Source organism: Thermothielavioides terrestris, chromosome 3 (assembly GCF_000226115.1).
Source record: "Thermothielavioides terrestris NRRL 8126 chromosome 3, complete sequence".
In the NCBI taxonomy this organism is placed as follows: domain Eukaryota; kingdom Fungi; phylum Ascomycota; class Sordariomycetes; order Sordariales; family Chaetomiaceae; genus Thermothielavioides; species Thermothielavioides terrestris.
This window is the reverse complement of record NC_016459.1, coordinates 2,733,160-2,753,526: the sequence shown is the minus strand read 5'-3', so window position 1 is coordinate 2,753,526 and position 20,367 is coordinate 2,733,160. Positions and strand designations below refer to the sequence as shown.

Here is a 20,367-nt window from a genome sequence, read left to right as displayed (position 1 = left end):
TTACTGCCGAGTGTATGTAAGGCAGTCAGTGCCTGGATGGGTGGAACCAACCGCACTTTCTTACACCCTTCAGGCTTGCTTCAACCGAACCAAACCACCAACAAGTCTAGACATCCAAGTGTGCCCAGCATGGCGAGCTTCTTGCGGGCGCGGCAGGCCGGCATCCAGAACGACCTGTCGGCGGGCATCCCTCCGGGGGCATTCGCGCCAGACGAGCAATCGCGATATGGCATCAACTCCCAAATCAGGTATGTACCATACATACCCGTACCATTGAAAAGGCCCGGGACGGCAGGGTGCTTCCCAAGGTTCCGTCTATCATCTGGCGGACCGTGCTAACAACTGCTGTGTTCCCCCTTGCGCAAGCTGTCTCGCGTACGACCCGATCCAATCCCTCCTCGCAGTGGGCACCTCCTCGTCCAAGTACGGCGCGGGCAAGATCTACGTCTTCGGCGCCCACCGCGTCGTGCGCACCTTCTCCCACGCTCCCTCCACCTCCGCCAGCCCCAACTCGCTGCCCCCGTCCCCGCGCCAGCTCGCCTTCGTGGCGACCAACCGGCTGCTCTCGCTCGACACTCACAACGAGCTCTGCCTCTGGGACCTCGCCACCGGCCGCCTCGCCGCCCGCACCACCTACGGCCGCGTCACCTGCCTGATCACCGACCCCGGGCTCGACTGGGCATTCATCGGCGTGCACTCGGGCGCCGAGGTGTGGGCGTACGACCTGGACCGCGAGCGGCCCGCCACCGGGTTCAGCCTGCCCAATTTCTGGAAGGCCCATGCTGCTGCTGCTGCTGGGCGCGGGGCGGCCGGGTTTGCCGTCGAGGAGCTGGTCAGCTTGCAGCTGCATCCGAGGGATATCGGGAAGCTGTTGATCGGGTATTCGCACGGCGCGGTGGTGTACTCGTTCAAGCAGAACGAGGCGACCCGGTTCTTCGAGTATGTGCTGCCCGCCGGGGCGCCCGGCGGGGACGGGCTGGGTATGGACAGGGAGCGCAGGCCGCGGCTGGTGCGCGCCGTGTGGCATCCGACCGGCACGTTTGTGCTGACGGCGCATGAGGATGGCAGTCTGGTGTTCTGGGATCCGAAGGATGGGAGGCTGGTCGCGGCGCGGTCGCTGTATCACACGCGCGTGAATGAGCGCGGCGGCGCGAAGGGGGCGCTGAAGCCGCTGCGGCTCACGCCGTTTGGGAAGATTGCCTGGTGCTGCAAGCAGAACCCGGATGATACCGCGCTGCTGATCGCTGGCGGGCGGGCGGTGGATGACGAGCAGAAGGGCCTGACGTTCCTGGAGCTGGGGCCGACGCCGACCTACGCCACTTCGTCGTGGGAGCTGCTGGCGAGCCACTTCGAGGGGAAGCAGCGGCTGACGCTGCCGGTACCGCCCGGCGCCGAGGTGGCCGACTACTGCCTGATCCCGAGATCGTCGCCGTACTACGACGGCGCACAGGACCCCATCGCCGTCCTGGTCAGGCTCACCTCGGGCGAGGTCATCACCATGACCGTGCCGTCGGGGTACCCGATCAGCCCGACGAACATGCTGCACCCGAGCTTGTCATTCGTGCATCCGTTCGTGCAGAAGATCGCCATCAGCACGATGCCGCGGGAGCGGTGGCTGGGCATGGTGGAGACGCGCAACCTCGGCCACCCGATCCTGCAGGGCGGCGCGCCGGCTGCGAAGCGGCGACGGCCCGGGTGGGACTTCCGCAACATCATCCAGGTGGCGCACGCCGACAGCACGGTGCGGATATGGGACATCGGCCATAGCGACGAGATTGAGAACCCCGCCCAGCTGCAGGTCGACGTCGCCCGCGCGCTCGACCGGTTCGAGGACGTCAGCGTGACGGCGCTCGCCATGGGCGACGTGACGGGCGAGCTCGCCGTCGGCACGAGATCCGGCGAGGTGGTCATCTACCGGTGGGGAGGCAACAGGAACTTCGGCCGGGACGCGGCGAGGCCGTTGGACCCCAACCCGGGCGGGCTGACGGACATCTCGTCGCGCGCGGAACCGTCGCTGAAGGAGGGGCTGCAGCCGTATGTGCTGTACGAGATGATGCAGGGCCCCGTCAGCGTCGTGACGGTCTCGGACGTCGGCTTCGTCGCCTCCGGGTCCGAGGGCGGCTTCTTCAGCATCATTGACCTGCGGGGCCCGTCCGTGATCTTCCAGGCGTCCGTGGCGGAGTTTGCCAAGGAGGAGAAGCGCTCGTCGTTTCTGAAGGGCCATTCCTCCAAGGGCTCCGGCGCGACGCAGGAATATCCGACCGTCATCGAGTTTGGCGTCATGACGAACGAGGGCGACAGCTACTCCAGCATCGACTGCTTCGTCGGCACAAACTTGGGGCGCGTCGCGACGTTCAAGATCCTGCCGGCGGGTAAGTCGTATTCTGCTGAGCTGGCCGGCGTCGCCAAGGTCGGCCACGACAAGGTGATCGCCATTTGCCCGATGAACGCGGACAACGGGCAGCCTGCGGGCGCTTCAGGACCCGCCGTGGCCGGCCTGAGAGAGGGCAGGCAGGTCAATGGTGTGATTGTTGTTGGTAAGTCCTGTTCCTCTACTACCCCTTCCCTTCTGCCTGGGTGCTGTCGCTGATAATCAACCCCCCTCCCCCCCTCCAGTTACGCAAACCGAGATCCGCGTCTTCAAGCCCGCCACGGCGAAGGGCGCGTCCAAGTCCTTTGACGACCAGCTCTGCGACGCGGCGCGCGTGACCGAGGTGCCCGGCCGGGGCGTCGCGCTCGTAGCGGTCTTCGGCGACCGCACGGTCCGGGCGTACTCGCTGCCGGGGCTGAAGGAGATCGGCCGGGCCTCGCTCCCGATGCTCGACCCCAGCCGGACGATCTTGACGGTCATCTCGCGCACGGGCGAGGTGCTCGGCTGGACCGGCCCGTCCGAGATCGCCGTGCTGGCTGTCTGGGGCTCGGGCTCGGGCAGCGGCAAGGGCCTCGCGCCGGCCGAGGACACGCTCGTCAACCCGCAGCTGACGCTCCCGCCCCGGCCGACCATCAGCAACCTGCAGTGGATCTCGGGCACGCAGTACGTCAGCCCCACCGACCTCGACCTGCTGATCGGCGGCGAGGGCCGCCCGCCGAGCAAACGCATGATGGCGGCCGCCGCGGCCGAGCGCGGGATGGCCGGCGCTGGCGCCGGCACCGGCACAAGCCAGGAGGGCTGGGGCGAGTACCTCACGCGGCAGATTAACGAACGTACCGCGCGGCTGAACTTGGTCGACGACGCTATGAACCGGCTGCAGGAGACCAGCCAGGGGTGGGCCGAGGGGGTCGATAAGTTTGTCCAGAAGCAGAAGAAGGATATGTTGCTGGGCAGTCTGAAGAAGTCGCTGTTCTGAGGGACAAGGGCGGGCCCCGGATAGATGGTGTATGGAAAGGGAGTTAGTTGGTCTTTTCTCATTGGCTTGGCGTTTCCGTGGAGCAACTCTGGGAGGAGATGGCGTTCAATGGAGTAGTATATGGTGGATTGCTGGATTTTGGAGGCCGGCTTAGATTCTTCCTTCTTCATGTGTTTGTTGGAACTTGGCAGCGTCCGTATGTCATTTCAAAGTTCTGGTCTCTCCAGGTTTTTCGATTACGCTTGGATATCTCTATCCAGTCCCTGTGTTGCATCTACCATTCTCTCGCATCGCACGATGGACATCAAAGGTACCCGCCGCCGTGCATCGGCAGCGGCAACCACTACCGAGGCTGGCCCTCCCGCATTCGTCGGTGGTAATACTACTCTGGAGCCGAGCCGCCGTAGCCGGGTGTTAATCTAACCTGCAGTGATGACGATCTTTAGGGGCTCACTATGGCTAAAATGAGGCTTTACACCAAAGCAACCACGGGGATGGCCATCCGCCCCAATGGCTGCGACCCGGAGCGAGCTGCTCGTGGCTGCGCCGACCTTCGTCGTCAGTCGCCGCGACATTTCCGGAGACACTCGCTCCTGAGGCTTAAGATGGGACTGACGCCCGGGATGCCCTCCCCGGATTGATATTGCCGCCGAGACACGTACTGCTAACCCAACAAACAATTCCTTGTAATCCAGTCTCACACCATGGCCACGACCATCCCCTTCCTGCTCGCCCTCCTCTCACTATCCTCTATCCTCTTCGGCACGACAAAAGCAACCGACCCGGATGTGCTATTCCCCGGCTACCCCTCCCCCTGGGCGGCGGCTAGTGGCGCCAGCAACACCACCATCTTGGACCCGTCCTGGGCGGCCGCCTACGCGCGGGCCGTAGCCTTCGTCGCCAATCTGACGCTGCCCGAGAAAGTCAACCTGACGACGGGCACGGGCTGGCAGTCGGACCGGTGCATCGGCAACACGGGCGGCGTGCCGCGCCTCGGGCTCCGCGGGCTGTGCCTGATGGATGGGCCGCTCGGGGTCCGGTACAGTACGTTGCTTGTATCTACTTCCTGCTGCCCTATATTTGGTGCTTTGGTGCCGAGGAAGACAAAAGGATGAAGAACTGACGTGGGGGTTGGACGGGCAGCGGACCACAACTCGGCCTTCCCTGCTGGCATCAATGTGGCGGCCACTTTCAGTCGGCGGCTGATGCGGCTGCGCGGGGAGGCGCTCGGCGCGGAGTTCAGGGGTAAGGGGATCGATATCATGCTGGGGCCGGTGGCGGGGCCGTTGGGCAGGGCGCCCGAGGGCGGGCGGAACTGGGAGGCGTTTGGGTAGGTGGCGCGGTGTTTGAGTGCTCCGGGGATTCCTCCACTGTGTGTCAGACAATGCTGACAGAAATCGCGACCAAGCCCCGACCCATACCTCGCCGGCGTCGCCATGGCGGAGACGATCCAGGGCATCCAGAGCCGCGGCGTGGTGGCGTGTGCCAAGCACTTCATCCTCAACGAGCAGGAGCACTACCGCGGCAGCGTCGACGTGCGCATCGACGACCGCACCATGCACGAGCTGTACCTGTGGCCGTTTGCCGACGCCGTCCGCGCCGGAGTCGGCTCCGTCATGTGCTCGTACAACAAGATCAACGGCACGCACGCTTGCGAGAACGCGTGGACGACCAACTACCTGCTCAAGAACGAGCTGGCCTTTCAGGGGTTTGGTGAGCACGAGGATCTACCCCATCGTACTGTTCGACCCAGAAACCAGTGATAGAAGATCGCTGACAGACGGCACAAGTCATGTCCGACTGGGGAGCACAGCACACCACGCTGGGCTCGGCGCTCGCGGGGCTCGACATGACCATGTCGGGCGACGGCGGCCCGCCGCCGTACCGGTCGTGGTGGGGCGGAGCGCTGACCGAGGCCGTGCTCAAGGGCGACGTGCCCCAGTGGCGCCTCGACGACATGGTGGTGCGCATCATGGCGGCCTACTTCAAGGTGCACACCGGCGAGTACGAAGCCCAGCCCGACATCAACTTCTCGGCCTGGACAAACAAGACAGTCGGCCCGCTGCACCCGTCGTCGAACCAGTCCATCACTACGGTCAACGAGTTCGTCGACGTCCAGGACGACCACGCCGCGCTGATCCGCGAGATCGGCGCCAAGTCGATCGTCCTGCTCAAAAACACCGACAACTTCCTCCCGCTGCGCGACCCGCCTAGCATCGCCGTCATCGGCAACGACGCCCAAGACCCGCCGGGCGGGCCCAACGCCTGCCCGGAGCGCGGCTGCTTCTCCGGCACCGTCGCCATGGGCTACGGCTCCGGCACGGCCAACTTCCCCTACCTGATCTCGCCGGCGACCGCCATCCTCGAGCACACGCGCCACTCGAACACCACCACAACCTTCACCAACACCACCTCGAACTGGGACCCCGCGGCGGCCGCCGAAGCCGCGCGCAACGCCTCGGTGGCCATCGTCTTCGCAGCCGCCACGGCGGGCGAGGCGATCCTCTCCATCGACGGCAACGCAGGCGACCGCAACAACCTGTCGGCGTGGGACAACGCGGCGGCGCTGATCGCGGCGGTGGCGGGGGCCAACGCGCACACGGTCGTGGTGCTGCACACGCCGGGGCCCGTGCTGCTCGACGCGGTCGCGGCGCACGAGAACGTGTCGGCCATCCTGTGGGCCGGCTTCCCCGGCCAGGAGAGCGGGCGCGCCCTGGTCGACGTGCTGTTCGGCTGCGTGAGCCCCCAGGGCAGGAGCCCGTTCACCTGGGGTGCGAGCGAGGCCGACTACGGCGCCCAGGTCATGTACTCCGCCCCGGATCCCAAGAACCCCGTGCAGGTGTTTGGGGAGGGCGTGCTGGTGGATTATCGCTGGTTTCAGCGCCACGCGCGCGGGATGGTGTTTCCGTTTGGGTTTGGGCTCACGTATACGCGGTTTCGGTATAGTGACTTGAAGATTGTGAGGAAGGGTGGCGTGCAGGGGCCGTATCCGGTCGCGAAGGAGGGGGTGACGGGGCCAGCGCCGATGTATGGTGGTGTTGTCGAGGTTGGGGATGCGGCATTGGAGGGCTATATGCCGCCGGACGGGTTCAAGCGGATATCGCCGTATGTGTATCCGTGGTTGAATAGCAGTCAGGGATTCGTGGCGGGCGGGCAGGGGAACATCAGCGAGTTCCCGGCCGCGGCGCGGAACGGGTCTGCGCAGCCCTTGCTGCCGGCCTCGGGAGCACCCGGGGGCAATCCGGGGCTGTACGAGGTGCTGTACACGGTGACGGCGTCGATCACGAACGAGGGCGACGTCGCGGGCACCGAGATCCCGCAGCTGGTGAGCAACCCCCTGGATCCATCCCTCCCCTGGCTGAAGACGGCCGCTGACAGCAAGGGCAGTACGTGCAGCTAGGCGGCGAAGACAACCCCTGGGGCGTGCTCCGCGGCTTCGACGAGGTGGAGCTGCAGCCTGGCGAGACCAAGACGGTCACGTTCGAGCTGACGCGCAGAGATATCAGCAACTGGAACACGACGACGCAGAACTGGCAGATCACTGACCGAGAGAAGGTGTTGTTTGTGGGGTCGAGCGTCCGGGACATCCACCTTAATGCCTCGCTTCCGGCGCCGGAGGGGATGGCGTGGCACGTTGGCTAGCATGCCGGCGGGCATGACTGGAGAGGCAGGCAGACAGACACAAGCACGACTGAGTGGCTTGTAATGAGATCATTCATTTGCACTCGTAGCCAAGGAAGACATGATCCGTCAATGGGCTAGCTTGTCATCAATCACGCCACATGGCACCAGCAACCACTCCAGCGGTCCTCCTAGTATGTATAGCGGAACCCGGGCTCGTAAGTGTCGTCCTATGACTGCGTCAGCTCTAGCCGCCCAAGTATATTTGCACACCAAGGGCAGAAGAAAAAAAAAAAAGAAAAGAAAAGAAAAGAAAAAGAAACAAGACTTACCGCATCACACTCCAGCTCCCGCTCGCCCCGGTCCGCCTGCTTGTTGAGCCGGTAAAAGTAGAGACTCAGACAGCCGACGATGACCATGTTCAGCAGCGTGGTAGCGATGCAGGCGTACAGGCCCGGGTGGTAGGCGGGCGCGTCCTGGCTGCGGAACACCAAGCTCCCAGCGATGCCGCCGATGCCGCCGAACGACACGAAGGTGGCGCTGCAGAAGGCGCGCTTCCACTGGCCGCGGATGTTGTTGGCCTGGTACGACATGGCCGCCGGCACGTTGGAGTTGGCGCCGGCGGTGACGAGGAAGACGCCAAAGTAGCGCACGGCGGCGCTCGAGTGGAAGCCCACGATGGGAAGGCCGATGATGCACAGCAGCATGTTGAAGACGATGATGGGCCCGCGCACGCGGTACCGGTCGCCCAGCCAGCCGGTGGCGTACATGACGATGCCCGCGAACGCGTAGGGCGGCGCCACCAGGCACTGCGACGCGCCCACGCTGAAGCCCAGGTTCTCGGTCAGGATGATGGGCAGGAAGTAGGCGAGCGCGTACGTGATGGTCGTCGTGTTGAAGAAGATCATGGCGTACGCCCACACCTTGATGTCCATACCCGCGCGCAGGTACTTGGCCAGCGAGAAGGGAAGCGGTTTGACATCACCGCGGTCGGCATCCACGCGGGCGCAGATCCTGCGTAAGTTGTAAGCCGGAAAAGTTTTTGGAAACAGAGAAACAGGGAGACGAGACAGAACAACATACCACTCACGCTCCCTCGTCCCAAGGAAGCTCCAGTTACGGCGCTTCGCATCGGGAAAGTCCACTACTAGCCAGTAGCCAGCAATGCCGAGCAGCATAGTCAGTATGCCCTCGATGATGAAGATCCAGCGCCAGCCGTTGAGCCCGGACAGGCCGCCCATCTGCATGATCTGCAGCGGCGCAGTCAGCTCACGGAACCAGAGCGTCTCACGAAGGGACCGCAGGCGAACACAAACTCACCCCGTAGGCCAGGATGCCCGCAAACGCCGCGGCAACGCAGCCAACCAGGTAGAAGACCGAGTTCCGTTTTCCAACCTCGTCTTTGCGTCGCGTCAGCAACACTATTCACAATGAACAAAACACACTCCATTTTTCCCAGTATTACCCCCTACGGAGCGGAAAGGGCAGTCAGTCAGTGCAGACTCACATCGCGTATACCACGTGCTCAGCAGGTAGACGCAGCTGGGGAAGAAGCCGGCCTCGAGCACGCCGAGCAGGACGCGCAGGCCGGCCATCTGGTCCCACCTCTTGACGAAACCCATGCCGGTCATGCAGGCGCCCCAGAGCAGCGTGATGGCGGCCAGGTGGATGCGCGGGCCGATCTTGCGCACGATGACGGTCGACGGCGGCTGGAACACGACGTATGTCACGAAGAAGACGAGCGAGATGACGCTCTGTCACGGACGTTAGCATCCTTTGGCGCCCGTTCCTTCTCAGCTTTCTCGTCCACCCCCTCCCACCCCCTCCACCCCTTTTGTTTGTTTGCTTCATTTCCTCCAGTCATGGAAGAGAGGAAGATGCTGAGGTTTGAAGAAAGGCGATTGGGGTAGGTGAGCAAATAAAGGAACGACGTACATATCGATTCCCAATCAACTCCAAGTCCTTCGCCATCCCCGCGATGTTGGCCGCGCCCAGGTTGGTGCGATCCATCAGGCTGACGCAGTACATGGCCCCGACGGTCAGCACCAGCCGGCGGTCGACCTGCCGCGTGATTCTGCGTTGCTCTGCCAGCGAGAAGCCGAAGTCGTCTGCTGCTGCTTTGGCGGCAGACGCCGCTTTACTGTCATTGTTGGTGGCGGCGACGCCCTGGTCCGAGTCAGCGGCCTCGATGTTCTCGAACCCGGGCTTTTCTTCGAGAGCGGGAGACATCATGATGGCCGTAGGTGCAGCGGGTGTTCCTGCTGCAGTCCTATGCCACTGGTGGCGAGTGAGGCTGGTGTTATTGTTTGTCTTCTTTGGTTGCTGGAAGAAGCGGGAAGGCCGATAAGGAGGAGAGAGGAAGAGAGGGGGGACGGGCGGCGAGCGAAGAGGACGGTTGAGCAGGCAGGAAAGGCAGGTGATAAAATACACCAGTATAGATGTGTCCGGCGCCGCATGACCGAATCCTAATGCCGGGGAGTAGCACAGACGAACATCTGGGAAGGAATGGATGGATGGATCAAAACGGCCCTACCCCAAACCCTCTTCCCCCCGGCTCACTAGTCAACGGCCTCGACCCAAGCAAGCATCATGGTATCCAATCGCCGGTGCCCTCCCTGACCGTTGAAGAACACCACTTAACCTCATGCCCGCAGAAGCAGGAGAACAGCCGAGCAACCGAACCCGTCTGCGCCCGCCCAATCTATTTCGTGCGCACACCCTGTAAGTGATAGTACCGAACCACTATCCGTAAGCTCTCCGTGGCCAATGACTTCCAGGTTGTGCTGGCCGGCCCCAGCATGGCCAAGCCCTCCCCCGCATCCGAGGGCGTGGACCGGCCCACGAGAAAGCTGTCAAGTGTTCAAGTCTCTCGACGCGACGACCTGGACCATTTACCGCATCCGGGTGCTATCGCCGTCGCCAAGCGGGGAAGGATGGAGGTTCAGCTTGAATCAAGTAGGAAGTCTGAGGTGGACTTCCATTAAAGTGGTGGTCGAGACCTTGTCAGGCTTCGGTAGTGTACTTGGCGCTATGCGCGACAGGGGGTGCCTGTCCTGAGCGTTAGCGTGCCAACTGCCGCGGCGCTTCCCCGCGTTTTGCGGAGGGGAATAGTGGGGATTGCAGGGATGTGGGTCCTCTTTCCACATTTGGGGAACCGCACTTGTCCTCCTTCCTCCCACAGTATCCTCTTCGTCGTGTTATTTTTCTTCCCAATGAAGACCATGGTGCAAAACCTCCACACAAACCAACATACCTCCCTTTCGACACAGGAGCGTGCTTGAAGGTGTGACCAAAAGGATAGTCCTGCCCCTCTGGACAGACGAGTCCAGTGCTTATCGACAAGACGGAAAAGGGGCGGCTGCCTTGAGAGTCAGTATAGCGCAGATGGTCTGAGTGGTATGGCAAGAGTGCGGGACAACGACATGTCAATGGAAAAGGACCTGGAAGGTTGCTTGATCGGTCAATCTGACCAGAGATCTGGGGTTCTTCCCCATGAAAGTAGGGAGGTGGCTGCTGTGGCTCGGACCAGAGCGGTGCAGGCAACCTTCGGACTTACTTCCCCTGGGCTTTTCTTGCGATTGGCTCCTCCTGTCCCGACCATGATCACTGTCTATCCGATTGGCCAACACTTCGCAGCTTTCTTCTTCTTCTTCTTCTTCTTCTTCTTCTCCTCCTTCTTTTTTTTTTTTTTTTTTTTTTTTTTTTTTTCCCTTCGATGAGGGTGACAGCAACGGGGAGAGCGGGGCCGCGTCATGCCCCGAGTTGAGGAGTGAATGGGTCTGGAAGTTGTGTCGACACTGCAAGCATACACGCCGTCATGGGTTCACGTTAATTAGCACCGCGGTCAAGTCGGTCAGTATTTTCTGCTACACGTTACTCAATCTCGAAACTGCTAACAATCTGGGTCAGGCTGGCCCCTACTCCGGGCTCGGCTAGGTTAGTCTGATTTGTGACGAAGGGAAGTTGCCATCCGGACCTGGGTCGCCTTTCCGCGACACTGGCGCGGGAAGGGTTGTGATGGCTGCTCTTGGGATGGGCGACCTGCTTGAGCTCCTCCCCATCGCTAGTCTTGCTGCTGTTCCATGACTAGCGCATTGTGGCTGGCCTCAACATCGCGGCAGCGCCCTAGTCGCCATTTTGTTTACCTCCATGGCCAGCCTCGGCAACAGCAATCTCGACCTCGGTAAGTTCACCACCCTCAGCCTGTTTCAGCACATCCTCCGGGTGAGCTTCGAGCGAATTCTTTTGCCAATATCGGTCGAGTTGAGCACGCAAGCTCTCTCGCGGAGAGGAATCTGAGTGTTCGTGATACACCCGAGATGCATCCTCCTCTAACTCGACCGGCAAGGGAGCTTCGGCTTGGTCGTCCCCAACCACTCGGGGCCAAGACTCCTCGGACTTCGCATTGCCTGAGGGCACCTCTCTGGTCATGTTCTGTCTTGGCTGCAAGTCGATAGTCCTTATCTCACTAGGCTTCACTCGAACCGCTGACATTGGTGGCGGTGACAGAGGATATCTTTCACGTAAGGCTGGGACTGACCACAGACTCTCGCCCGCTTCGCTCTGGCCATCGCTGTTGTCATCCTCATCCTCGCTGCCTATCGCGAAGAATTCATTGTTGTCGCCTTCGTGCGGGGACGCCTGTGTGCACTGTGTGCATTGGCAGCACTCGGGAGACGCGGCAGAATACGCTTCTGGGCCACTGAGGACGTTGCGCTGGATAAAAGCCTCCCGTCTGCCCAGTGCTTTCTCAAGTGATTCGGCTCGATCCTGCTGAACGCCAAGCTCAGCTACCGTGTTGTCCAGTTTGGCTGCCATCTCTTTGGCAATTCTGCGCGACCTGATCCATTCGAAGATGTGACCGACTAGGGATCCAAATGCGACCAGGGCAAGCACAGTTACGACGACGACCTGCACGAGGGTCCAGTTTCCTGCCTCCTGGGCGCCCTGGACACCCGCTTCGCTTCCTTGCTGGAGCGGCATTGCCATGTCGAGATAACAGGTGTAATGCCCAAAGTTAAAGACGCAAGAGTTTCAACTTCGGAAACTTGAGCATGGGAATCCACAGGGCAAGTAGTTGGAGATATCTTTTGTTACATATATTTGAATCCGAGTGATTCCGCTGACAGGACATAGGCATTGTCACCAGCCCGTTGTCTTTGTGCCAATGTCTGCGCGACTAGCACCTCCTCAGGAGCGGATGGTAGACAAAGGCGTTGCTGTGGCCGAAGAGACCGCTGTGTCAAACACAGTCAACCAAATCCCAAAACAAACCGCTGGTTGCTTCAGAGGCTAGCGGTTGTTGGCAGCATCCTAGACACCAGAGCCCTGGCGCTTCAGACACGTCGCTTGTGGGTGGTGTCGCAATCCAAGACACTCAGCCTGGTTGCACAACAGTCGAGACACCTGCGTGAGCTCCAGCTTCTCATCTGAACGCAGCTTACCTGTGTCTCGTCCGTCCCGCCTGGTCAGGATCTGCCGGAGCTCGACACTCTGCAACATGCGGCACTCAGCACTGCCAGCACCTTCAAGGCGTTGCTTGGGATGCGCCGGAGCCATCTCTGTCCGAGAACCACGAGCGAGCAGCTGCAAAGAAGCAAAAAGTTCGGTTCAAAAAGGAGTGTGGACGGTCAACTGGTAAGGCATGCGATGCTTCTGGCGTCCATTTCTGGGCGATGTTCACAGCCCGAGCGGCGCCCGCGGAAGTCGGCTGCGGCATCCGCGCGATGGGTCTCCTTCTCTTGCTGGAGATCTCTTGCTGGAGACGCATCGTTGATGTCGAAGCAATAGCGTCGGAGTCGGGAGCCGATCAGGTTGCCTTGCTTGCCATGGCATTGGGACATAAAGCCACCTGACAAACACAGCACTCCAATCGAATCCGGACCCAAGTGGACTGTCCAACAAACCTTGGGGACTACGAGCAGTTTGCTCTTTTGATGCAGCTGCATTCTGGTTTCGTTTCGATCGGAGGCTCCTGCGGGGGAGCTCCTGCGCCTTGCTGCACGAACCCGACTGTCCCGTACCCTTTCCTCAAGGGGGAAGTCCCTTCCTCACCGTGGTGCATTCTACGCCATGCGATATCGCCAAATCCGGCGTTTGTGAAGTCGTGCATTCTCGAAACTGTGCCTTGGCGGCGGGCAAACCGGGTTGCGGGAGCTGCTTGGGCAGGCGCGCTCAACCTGATTCCTGCCGAGAGCGGGACTGATGTAACCTCCAGCCTTCCTTTCACTCACTTTCGGATCCGCCTCTCCACCACAGTAGCAGTACTTACCGAGAAGCAAGACATGGTCTTGCCCGCCCGGCGCCCGTTCATCCGAGATTTCGGAAGCGAGTCCCGTCTGTTCCATCGTGGGGCGCGCATACCCAAACAGCCCAGTCCGTCAACACTCCCCACAATTTACCCTTCAAAATAACCGGCGATCATGGCGGCCCAGATTTTTCTGTGTCTCGTCACATAGGTATGTATGGCCACACGACAGAAATGATACAGAGTTCTTTGCTCGCAGGTTTCTGAGAGAATGGGAATGGGTTTGCCGACGATCGCAGTTGCTCAACAAAGTAAAGGCATGACGATGCAACCTGGCGCGCGCGTGGCATGAAGCGGGTTGCCCAAACATCTAGTGTAAATACATTAACCGCCCAGGTTCGGACGTCCTCGTTCCGCCCCCCCAAGCCTGGGGCGCGCCAACCATGCAGCACAAGCCTGCACGGGGGTGGCCGGACCATCTCGATGGCTTCATCATTGGATCCCAGTTCGCACATGGGTGCGTGTGGGACGGTGGAGGATCTCGGGCTTCTTCTGCCTCCCAGGTTTGAACCATGGCAAGCCGGTCTCCGCAGGGAGGCCACTCAAGCGCAAAAAGAAAGCTACATATATCCCCAGGTCTCCCATGGCATGAATTCCAGGTTGTGTTCAGTGCCGTAGTTAAAGCATCTCCCCCCACGTTCCTCCTCGAAACACCCACGCAATGAAGGGCCTCAGCCTCCTCGCCGCTGCGTCGGCAGCGACTGCTCATACCATCTTCGTGCAGCTCGAGTCAGGGGGAACGACCTATCCGGTATCCTACGGCATCCGGGACCCTAGCTACGACGGTCCCATCACCGACGTCACCTCCGACTCACTGGCTTGCAATGGTCCCCCGAACCCCACGACGCCGTCCCCGTACATCATCAACGTCACCGCCGGCACCACGGTCGCGGCGATCTGGAGGCACACCCTCACATCCGGCCCCGACGATGTCATGGACGCCAGCCACAAGGGGCCGACCCTGGCCTACCTCAAGAAGGTCGATGATGCCTTGACCGACACGGGTATCGGCGGCGGCTGGTTCAAGATCCAGGAGGCCGGTTACGACAATGGCAATTGGGCTACCAGCACGGTGATCACCAACGGTGGCTTCCAATATATGTAAGCTTCTCCACCAGATGATGAACTGAACTGGGACCATTTTCGCTGACTCGACCACCAGTGACATCCCCGCCTGCATTCCCAACGGCCAGTATCTGCTCCGCGCCGAGATGATCGCGCTCCACGCCGCCAGCACGCAGGGTGGTGCCCAGCTCTACGTAAGCCACTCTCTCGCTCCCCATAGACTTCAAACCTCTTCCCCCCTCTAACCCCAGCTCTAGATGGAGTGCGCGCAGATCAACGTGGTGGGCGGCTCCGGCAGCGCCAGCCCGCAGACGTACAGCATCCCGGGCATCTACCAGGCAACCGACCCGGGCCTGCTGATCAACATCTACTCCATGACGCCGTCCAGCCAGTACACCATTCCGGGTCCGCCCCTGTTCACCTGCAGCGGCAGCGGCAACAACGGCGGCGGCAGCAACCCGTCGGGCGGGCAGACCACGACGGCGAAGCCCACGACGACGACGGCGGCGACGACCACCTCCTCCGCCGCTCCTACCAGCAGCCAGGGGGGCAGCAGCGGTTGCACCGTTCCCCAGTGGCAGCAGTGCGGTGGCATCTCGTTCACCGGCTGCACCACCTGCGCGGCGGGCTACACCTGCAAGTATCTGAACGACTATTACTCGCAATGCCAGTAAGGAGGAGGAGGAGGCTTGCAAGGGCTCGCTCCGTCGAGGGGTTGTTGGCGGGTCGGGGTGGGAGAACGCATAGCAGGAACGATGCATGACTTGGTTCGACCGAGGATGGTCTGTACATAGCTTGCTTCGCTTCTATCGTCTATATATATGAAACCTTTGCATCCGGGCGGGAATCCACCCGGAATTTCGCACACATAGACCCCATGACATCAGCATCCCCAGCACCAGTCAACTCCTGCCCAGATCCCTCCTGACCCTCCACACCTTACTCCCCACCGCCCGCCTCTGGCTCCCGTGCAGCACTTCCACCCACGGCACCTCCATCCCTTCTTCACCCGCCACCATCCTCTCTTCCTCCTCCTCCTCTTCTTCTTCTTCCCCCTCCACTTCCACATCATCCTCATCATCCCCCTCGCCCAGCGACGCAGACGCCGACCCCGATTCCGAATCCGTAGCGGAATCCGCATCCCGCCCGGAACCGGCACGCGCCGCCCCCCGCCGGCGGCGGCTGCGGTACAGCCCCTCGCTGTACGCCCAGCTGGGCGGGTCGAATCGCCCGGCCACGAGCACGAGCTCCTCGCCGCGCAGGCCGGCGACGGTCTCCGGCGCGAGCGGCGTCAGCAGCTGCAGCTCGCGGCGGGACGTGTCGACGCCGCGGACGAGGACCAGGCCGAGGAGGTGGGAGTGGCGCGGGTCGAGGGTCCGGCCTTGCGGGTTGGGGATGAGGGGGAGGTCGGTGGGGAGGGCAGTAGTTATGGGTGGGGGTTTCAGTGTGGATGAGGGCGGCGGGGCGGATTGCTGTTTGCGGTGATGTTTGTGTTGTTTGGTGTGGTGGGAGGCATTGCCATTGTATATGTTGCCGTCGTCGCCTTCATCATTGGGGGTAAGTTGGTTGGGGTCTGTTTCCGGTTCTGTGGGGTGGTTGGTTGATAGAGAATCGTCATCGTCAGAGTAGTCGAGCGGGCGTAGATCCCGCAGCGCAGCGCGGCTTTCTAGCTTCGCCAGCGCCAGTACAGTGCCGTTGATTGCCTCGGCGAGGAGGGAGGGTGCGGGCTGATGGTCGTAACAGAGAATGCCGAGGAAGCCGCGGCGGCTGGGAGGGCCGGCGTATCTGACCCTCCAGGGGCGAAGGTCAGTTAGGGGTGTGGGGTCCCAGCTAAGGGCTGCGGGTTGTTGGAGCGGCGGCTCAGGCTGCCGCAGGTGGAAGTAGGACATTGTTTGCATGGTGCGCAAGTGGAGGGAGGTGCGCGATGACATGTCGCTCGGCTGAGAGGGGAGGGTGGTGAACGGAATCGGAGCGGCGGCGGCGGCGGCGGCGTTGCAGGCGGATTGGAGAGTACTGACGGTGTCGTCGGGACCGTCCTGCGACATGTAGATTACCTCGGTCGGACGAATGGCTGTGATCAGGTCAGAGAGGATGTCGAGGCCGGTGCCTTGAATCCAGCCGGGCGTGTTGATGATCAAGGGATATTTGGCGTCGCGGCTTCGTTGATAGTGAGCGTAGAGGTCGAGCGCACATTCAATGAAGTGAGCCGGGTCAAGACCCGGGTTGACAGATGCAATGGCGTGGGCCCGCAGTTGGCCGTCGTGGGGCGGTAGAATGGGATGGCAAAAGGAAGGGGAGAGGTTGGGCACCGCAATTTTGGACAAGGAGACCACCCCTGGCGGCGAGTATTCAGGTTGTCCAGGATCGAGGTCGAGCACCATGACGCTCGACCATAGCTCGTTCTTGGAGCCTCGTCGGTCGGTTATGAGGCGGTTGGCCAGCAGCCTCCCGAACGTTGACTTCCCGGATGACTTTGGCCCGCAGAGGAAAATAGCGGGGGCGCCTCTCGGTTTCCCGGCCGCCAGCCCAGATAGCTTCTTATTCCACTCCGCCGGCGAGACGAGTTCTTGCAAGGCGGCCCTCTTGGGGACATCATCAGAGGTGTAGATCTGCCCTTGTTAGTAGTTCACGCAGACAGAAATGAAGGGGTAACTGGCCACAAACAATTTGAAAGGTTCCAAGAGATTTGCTGGGCTTGCTCCTCGCAGATTCCTGCGAAGCGGTCTCGTTCCAGAGCCTGGCGAAGCAGGGATTCAGCTTGGCGAGTTGCCGAAGCCCCTTCGCGGCAGGATGCGGGAGGACTTCAAGGACTGTGTCGTCGGCTGCCCGCAGCACGGGCACGGCATGGCAGAGGGGAGCATGAACCCATTGCACCTCGTCAGAGGGCGTCAAGATGGCTCCAGCGATGGTTGCCTCGCCCTCCTGTACCTTGACGCCGTAGCTCCCGAGAAGCACAAGCCGCTGTGTTGGTTAGCAAAGAAGCAGATCCAGACCCTGACGCAGAAGCAGGATCCCAGCCTAAGACGGTGGACGGGCATACCTCTGCTTCGGGGCAAGTTAGCACGATCCGGCCTCCAGCTCTCCGTTGGAGGTTTTTCTTGCTCGGCCGAAACGAAGAGTGCTGTCTGACTGGCGCTTCAGCCGATTCGACCCGCGGCGTGGTAGAACTGGTTCCTGGTCAGTATCAGCCTGAGAGTGAGAGACGAGACAACGTACCCCGCCCGAGGCTGCCCGCTTTCGATGGCTGTCTGCCTTGGCTTCGAATCCGCACTAGTCGTTGTGGGAGCAGTAGTAGAGCCAAGGACTGGCTCTTCTGTGGCCTGGCGTTTGCTGCTTCGGTCGCTCCTTCCCGGCTGCGTGACATTTTCAGGCGCCGGCTCCGCGGTGGCTTTCTCGACTGCCGTGCTGTTCCTCGTTGCTGCAACTCCCCACAGTTGTTGCCTGGCGGCAAACGCGCTCATCACTTGGTCGAGTTAGCGGGCCATCTCGGAGTTCTGTTCCAGAGCCTTGAGAAGTCATACTGGTCGGCGTGGAACTGCCACTGCCACTGCCGCTGCCACTGCCATCCAGCTTTCTCTTCTTGGGTGCAGCCATTTAACCCGTCTCAGTGAGCCGACCTATTTCCTTCTCCAACTTGAATTTCAAGAAAGGAAACGAAAAGCTCCCAAACTCGCAGCAAATCCTCAGATTTTCTTTTCCCGGACTGTACTTCCACAACAGTTGCAAGCACTGGAGATTCTAGGCGGCAGCCGACCAGCGACTATCCCTGGCAACTTCGACTCTGTCACAAACCGCTTATAAGTTCTCAAAATTCGGCTGCGTATCTCTCGGTCGCCGCTGTGCGACCTCTCCGACCGACTTGGTCAAGCTTTCTTGCAAGGTGGGTTGTCCTGCAGTCTTTTTGGTGTGCCGCCTGCATTGGCCAACCAGCTGTCACGAGTCTCCTTCTCCCGTTCGAAGGCCCCACCCACCACATGCCAAGCAAGCGAACCCCACACAGCTCTGGTCTCTTGCAGGGATCATTGCAGTGATTCTGCAACTGCAGCAGGGAGCAGAAAGCTTATCGTGATTTTTTTCTGGGAGCCTGCGAAGACTGGAAAAGACAAAAACAACAGCATCCGAACAATCTTCAATCCGCTTTTCGCAAATCGCTGCCCATTCCTCCCTTCTCTTAATCCTGCATCTTAGTCTCCATTTTCTGCTCGTGACCGACCGCTAAGCGTTTCCCATGGCAGGGCCGCGCGCGCCCATCGGCAGTCTGTCTCAGCACGCCGCGACCGCCGCCAACCTCGTGCGTGGCATGGTTCCCAAGATGTTCACCCGCACCGACCCAAAGCGGCCTAACAAGGCCGACGAACCCGTGGAGAGCGACAGCGACAGCGCCAGCGACAGCGACAGCACGAGCGAGATCTCAGAGAGCGACGAGGCCCACAGAGAGGATACGAAGGACTGGGCGATGAACTTGAAGGCGAAGAAGGCCTCGGCGGTGTCGCCCACGGCAGGCAAGCCGATCAAGGTCGAACAACCTACCTCTTCCAAGATTAAGATAGAGAGCCCTCCCACCATGCCCAACATCAAGAGCCGCGGTGGTTCCGAATCGTCCTCAAGCAAGAGCGACAGCGAGAGCGACAACGAGAGCGAGAGCGACAGCCAAGCAGCCAAGACAGACTCGAAAACAGATAACAAAGGCGCACGGAACGGAGACCCCAAGGCAGAGAAGGCGACCAAACGGGAGACCGATTCTGACTCCGATTCTGACTCCGAGTCCGAAGGTCAGTCCAGCGATGAGAAGGCGCCTACCGTAAAGCCAAAGGCCATTCCTGGCTCGAAGAATATCAAGAAGGAACCGTCTACATCGTCAGCCTCTGAATCCAGCAGTGAGAGCGAGAGCGAAAGCGAGTCCAGCGACGAGGAATCTGGGCCTGGCCCTGAGGCTGCCGTGAAGGCGGACCGCTCTCCGAAGAAGAGCTCTGCCTCGGACGATGAATCGACCTCTGAGAGCGAGAGCGAGAAGAAACCCTTGCACAAAACCAAGACGAAGGCGCCAGCTCAAAGTGGAAGCAAGGGTGACGGAGAGAGTGGTGGCGAGCCGAAGCCCCCGCAGAAGTCCAAAAAAATGGACTCAGTCCAGAGCACCAATGGCGCGAAGGTCGACGTGAATGCAAAAAAGGCCGTGCCTGCCAAATCAACGAAGCCGGCGACCTCCGTGAATGGCACCGCCAAGAGCAAAGAGTTCGTCAATGACTCTAGCGGTTCAAACGACGCTGAATCGGCTGAGAGCGAGACATCGGCCTCGGATTCTGAGCGCGAAGGTCCAGCGCAGTCTATGGCCGTCGGGAAGCAGAGCGAAAAGACCGCAATGTCAGTATCGACTTGACACGTCATATTTCATGCGCTAACAATCCCCTAGCCAAGCACCTCGCGAGATCATTTCCCAAGGCTTTCACTTGCGCAAGGCTGAGGAAGATGTCGATGCCGCTGCGGTTGCCAGGGCTTTCAAGAAAGCGAAGGCTGAAGGCAAGCAGATTTGGTACTTCACCGCACCCAAATCCGTTCCTATCGAGGTCATCCAGAAACACGCCATTCCCCTGGACAAGGTTCAAGCCGGAAAGTCTATCTTCGCCCACGAGGGAGCCGAGTACACTGGCCATTTTGAGGAGCCAGTGAGTCATGCAATTAAGGTCTTAATTCCGGGGAAGACGGGAACCAAATATGAGACTCGTATGTCACTGATTCTTGGGATCAACCTTGCCTCACCCCTACTGACATCCGACTAGTCAGCCAACCGGTCGACCGCGTTCTTCACATCACGCGTGTGATGCGATTCGGCGAAGACGAGTTGAGCCAGTCCGCTCCCGCTGAGACATCCTCCGTCCTTGTGAACAAAACTCCTCGGCCGCAGCCCAAGGGTTTGAAGGCTCGCTACCAGCCATTTGGTGTGCCTACTGGTGGCAAGCAGAAGGTCGGCACGAACGGCCCTTCAGAGAACGACGACGATGTCGAGATGACGCAAGCACCTCCGCTGTT

The 20,367-nt window shown here is 60.8% G+C and overlaps 7 protein-coding genes across 7 annotated transcripts; 4 read left to right on the top strand and 3 right to left on the bottom strand.

Moving 5' to 3' along the window:
- Positions 1-52: 52 nt before the first annotated feature.
- THITE_2117325 (uncharacterized protein) lies at positions 53-3,683 on the top strand. Its single transcript, XM_003654315.1, has 3 exons — positions 53-248; positions 367-2,537; positions 2,617-3,683. The coding sequence occupies exons 1-3, from the start codon at positions 130-132 to the stop codon at positions 3,345-3,347; spliced, it is 3,021 nt and encodes a 1,006-aa protein (XP_003654363.1). The 5' UTR covers positions 53-129; the 3' UTR covers positions 3,348-3,683.
- A 368-nt stretch (positions 3,684-4,051) lies between these two features.
- Positions 4,052-6,989, top strand: THITE_125239 (glycoside hydrolase family 3 protein; the record flags this gene model as incomplete). The annotated part of the gene is made up of 5 exons (XM_003654314.1): positions 4,052-4,386; positions 4,543-4,677; positions 4,756-5,060; positions 5,138-6,672; positions 6,735-6,989. 5 exons carry the CDS (start codon positions 4,052-4,054, stop codon positions 6,987-6,989), a joined length of 2,565 nt encoding a protein of 854 aa, XP_003654362.1.
- A 36-nt stretch (positions 6,990-7,025) lies between these two features.
- Positions 7,026-9,365, bottom strand: THITE_2117322 (uncharacterized protein). Its single transcript, XM_003654313.1, has 6 exons — positions 8,904-9,365; positions 8,476-8,722; positions 8,289-8,368; positions 8,052-8,218; positions 7,301-7,982; positions 7,026-7,198 (listed from the first exon to the last, which is right to left on the bottom strand). Exons 1-6 carry the CDS (start codon positions 9,195-9,197, stop codon positions 7,160-7,162), a joined length of 1,509 nt encoding a protein of 502 aa, XP_003654361.1. The 5' UTR covers positions 9,198-9,365; the 3' UTR covers positions 7,026-7,159.
- Positions 9,366-11,093: 1,728 nt separating this feature from the next.
- Positions 11,094-11,957, bottom strand: THITE_160321 (uncharacterized protein; the record flags this gene model as incomplete). The annotated part of the gene is made up of 2 exons (XM_003654312.1): positions 11,094-11,377; positions 11,516-11,957. The coding sequence occupies 2 exons, from the start codon at positions 11,955-11,957 to the stop codon at positions 11,094-11,096; spliced, it is 726 nt and encodes a 241-aa protein (XP_003654360.1).
- Positions 11,958-13,890: 1,933 nt separating this feature from the next.
- Positions 13,891-15,760, top strand: THITE_2170662 (glycoside hydrolase family 61 protein). Its single transcript, XM_003654311.1, has 3 exons — positions 13,891-14,376; positions 14,438-14,534; positions 14,598-15,760. The coding sequence occupies exons 1-3, from the start codon at positions 13,937-13,939 to the stop codon at positions 15,012-15,014; spliced, it is 954 nt and encodes a 317-aa protein (XP_003654359.1). The 5' UTR covers positions 13,891-13,936; the 3' UTR covers positions 15,015-15,760.
- Positions 15,761-16,150: 390 nt separating this feature from the next.
- THITE_2150920 (uncharacterized protein) lies at positions 16,151-18,186 on the bottom strand (the record flags this gene model as incomplete). Its single annotated transcript, XM_003654310.1, has 6 exons — positions 17,862-18,186; positions 17,557-17,803; positions 17,381-17,507; positions 17,005-17,301; positions 16,270-16,949; positions 16,151-16,205 (listed from the first exon to the last, which is right to left on the bottom strand). Exons 1-6 carry the CDS (start codon positions 17,932-17,934, stop codon positions 16,151-16,153), a joined length of 1,479 nt encoding a protein of 492 aa, XP_003654358.1. The 5' UTR covers positions 17,935-18,186.
- Positions 18,187-18,408: 222 nt separating this feature from the next.
- THITE_2117313 (uncharacterized protein) lies at positions 18,409-20,099 on the top strand. The gene is made up of 2 exons (XM_003654309.1): positions 18,409-19,701; positions 19,866-20,099. The coding sequence occupies exons 1-2, from the start codon at positions 18,569-18,571 to the stop codon at positions 20,005-20,007; spliced, it is 1,275 nt and encodes a 424-aa protein (XP_003654357.1). The 5' UTR covers positions 18,409-18,568; the 3' UTR covers positions 20,008-20,099.
- The last annotated feature ends 268 nt before the right edge of the window (positions 20,100-20,367 follow it).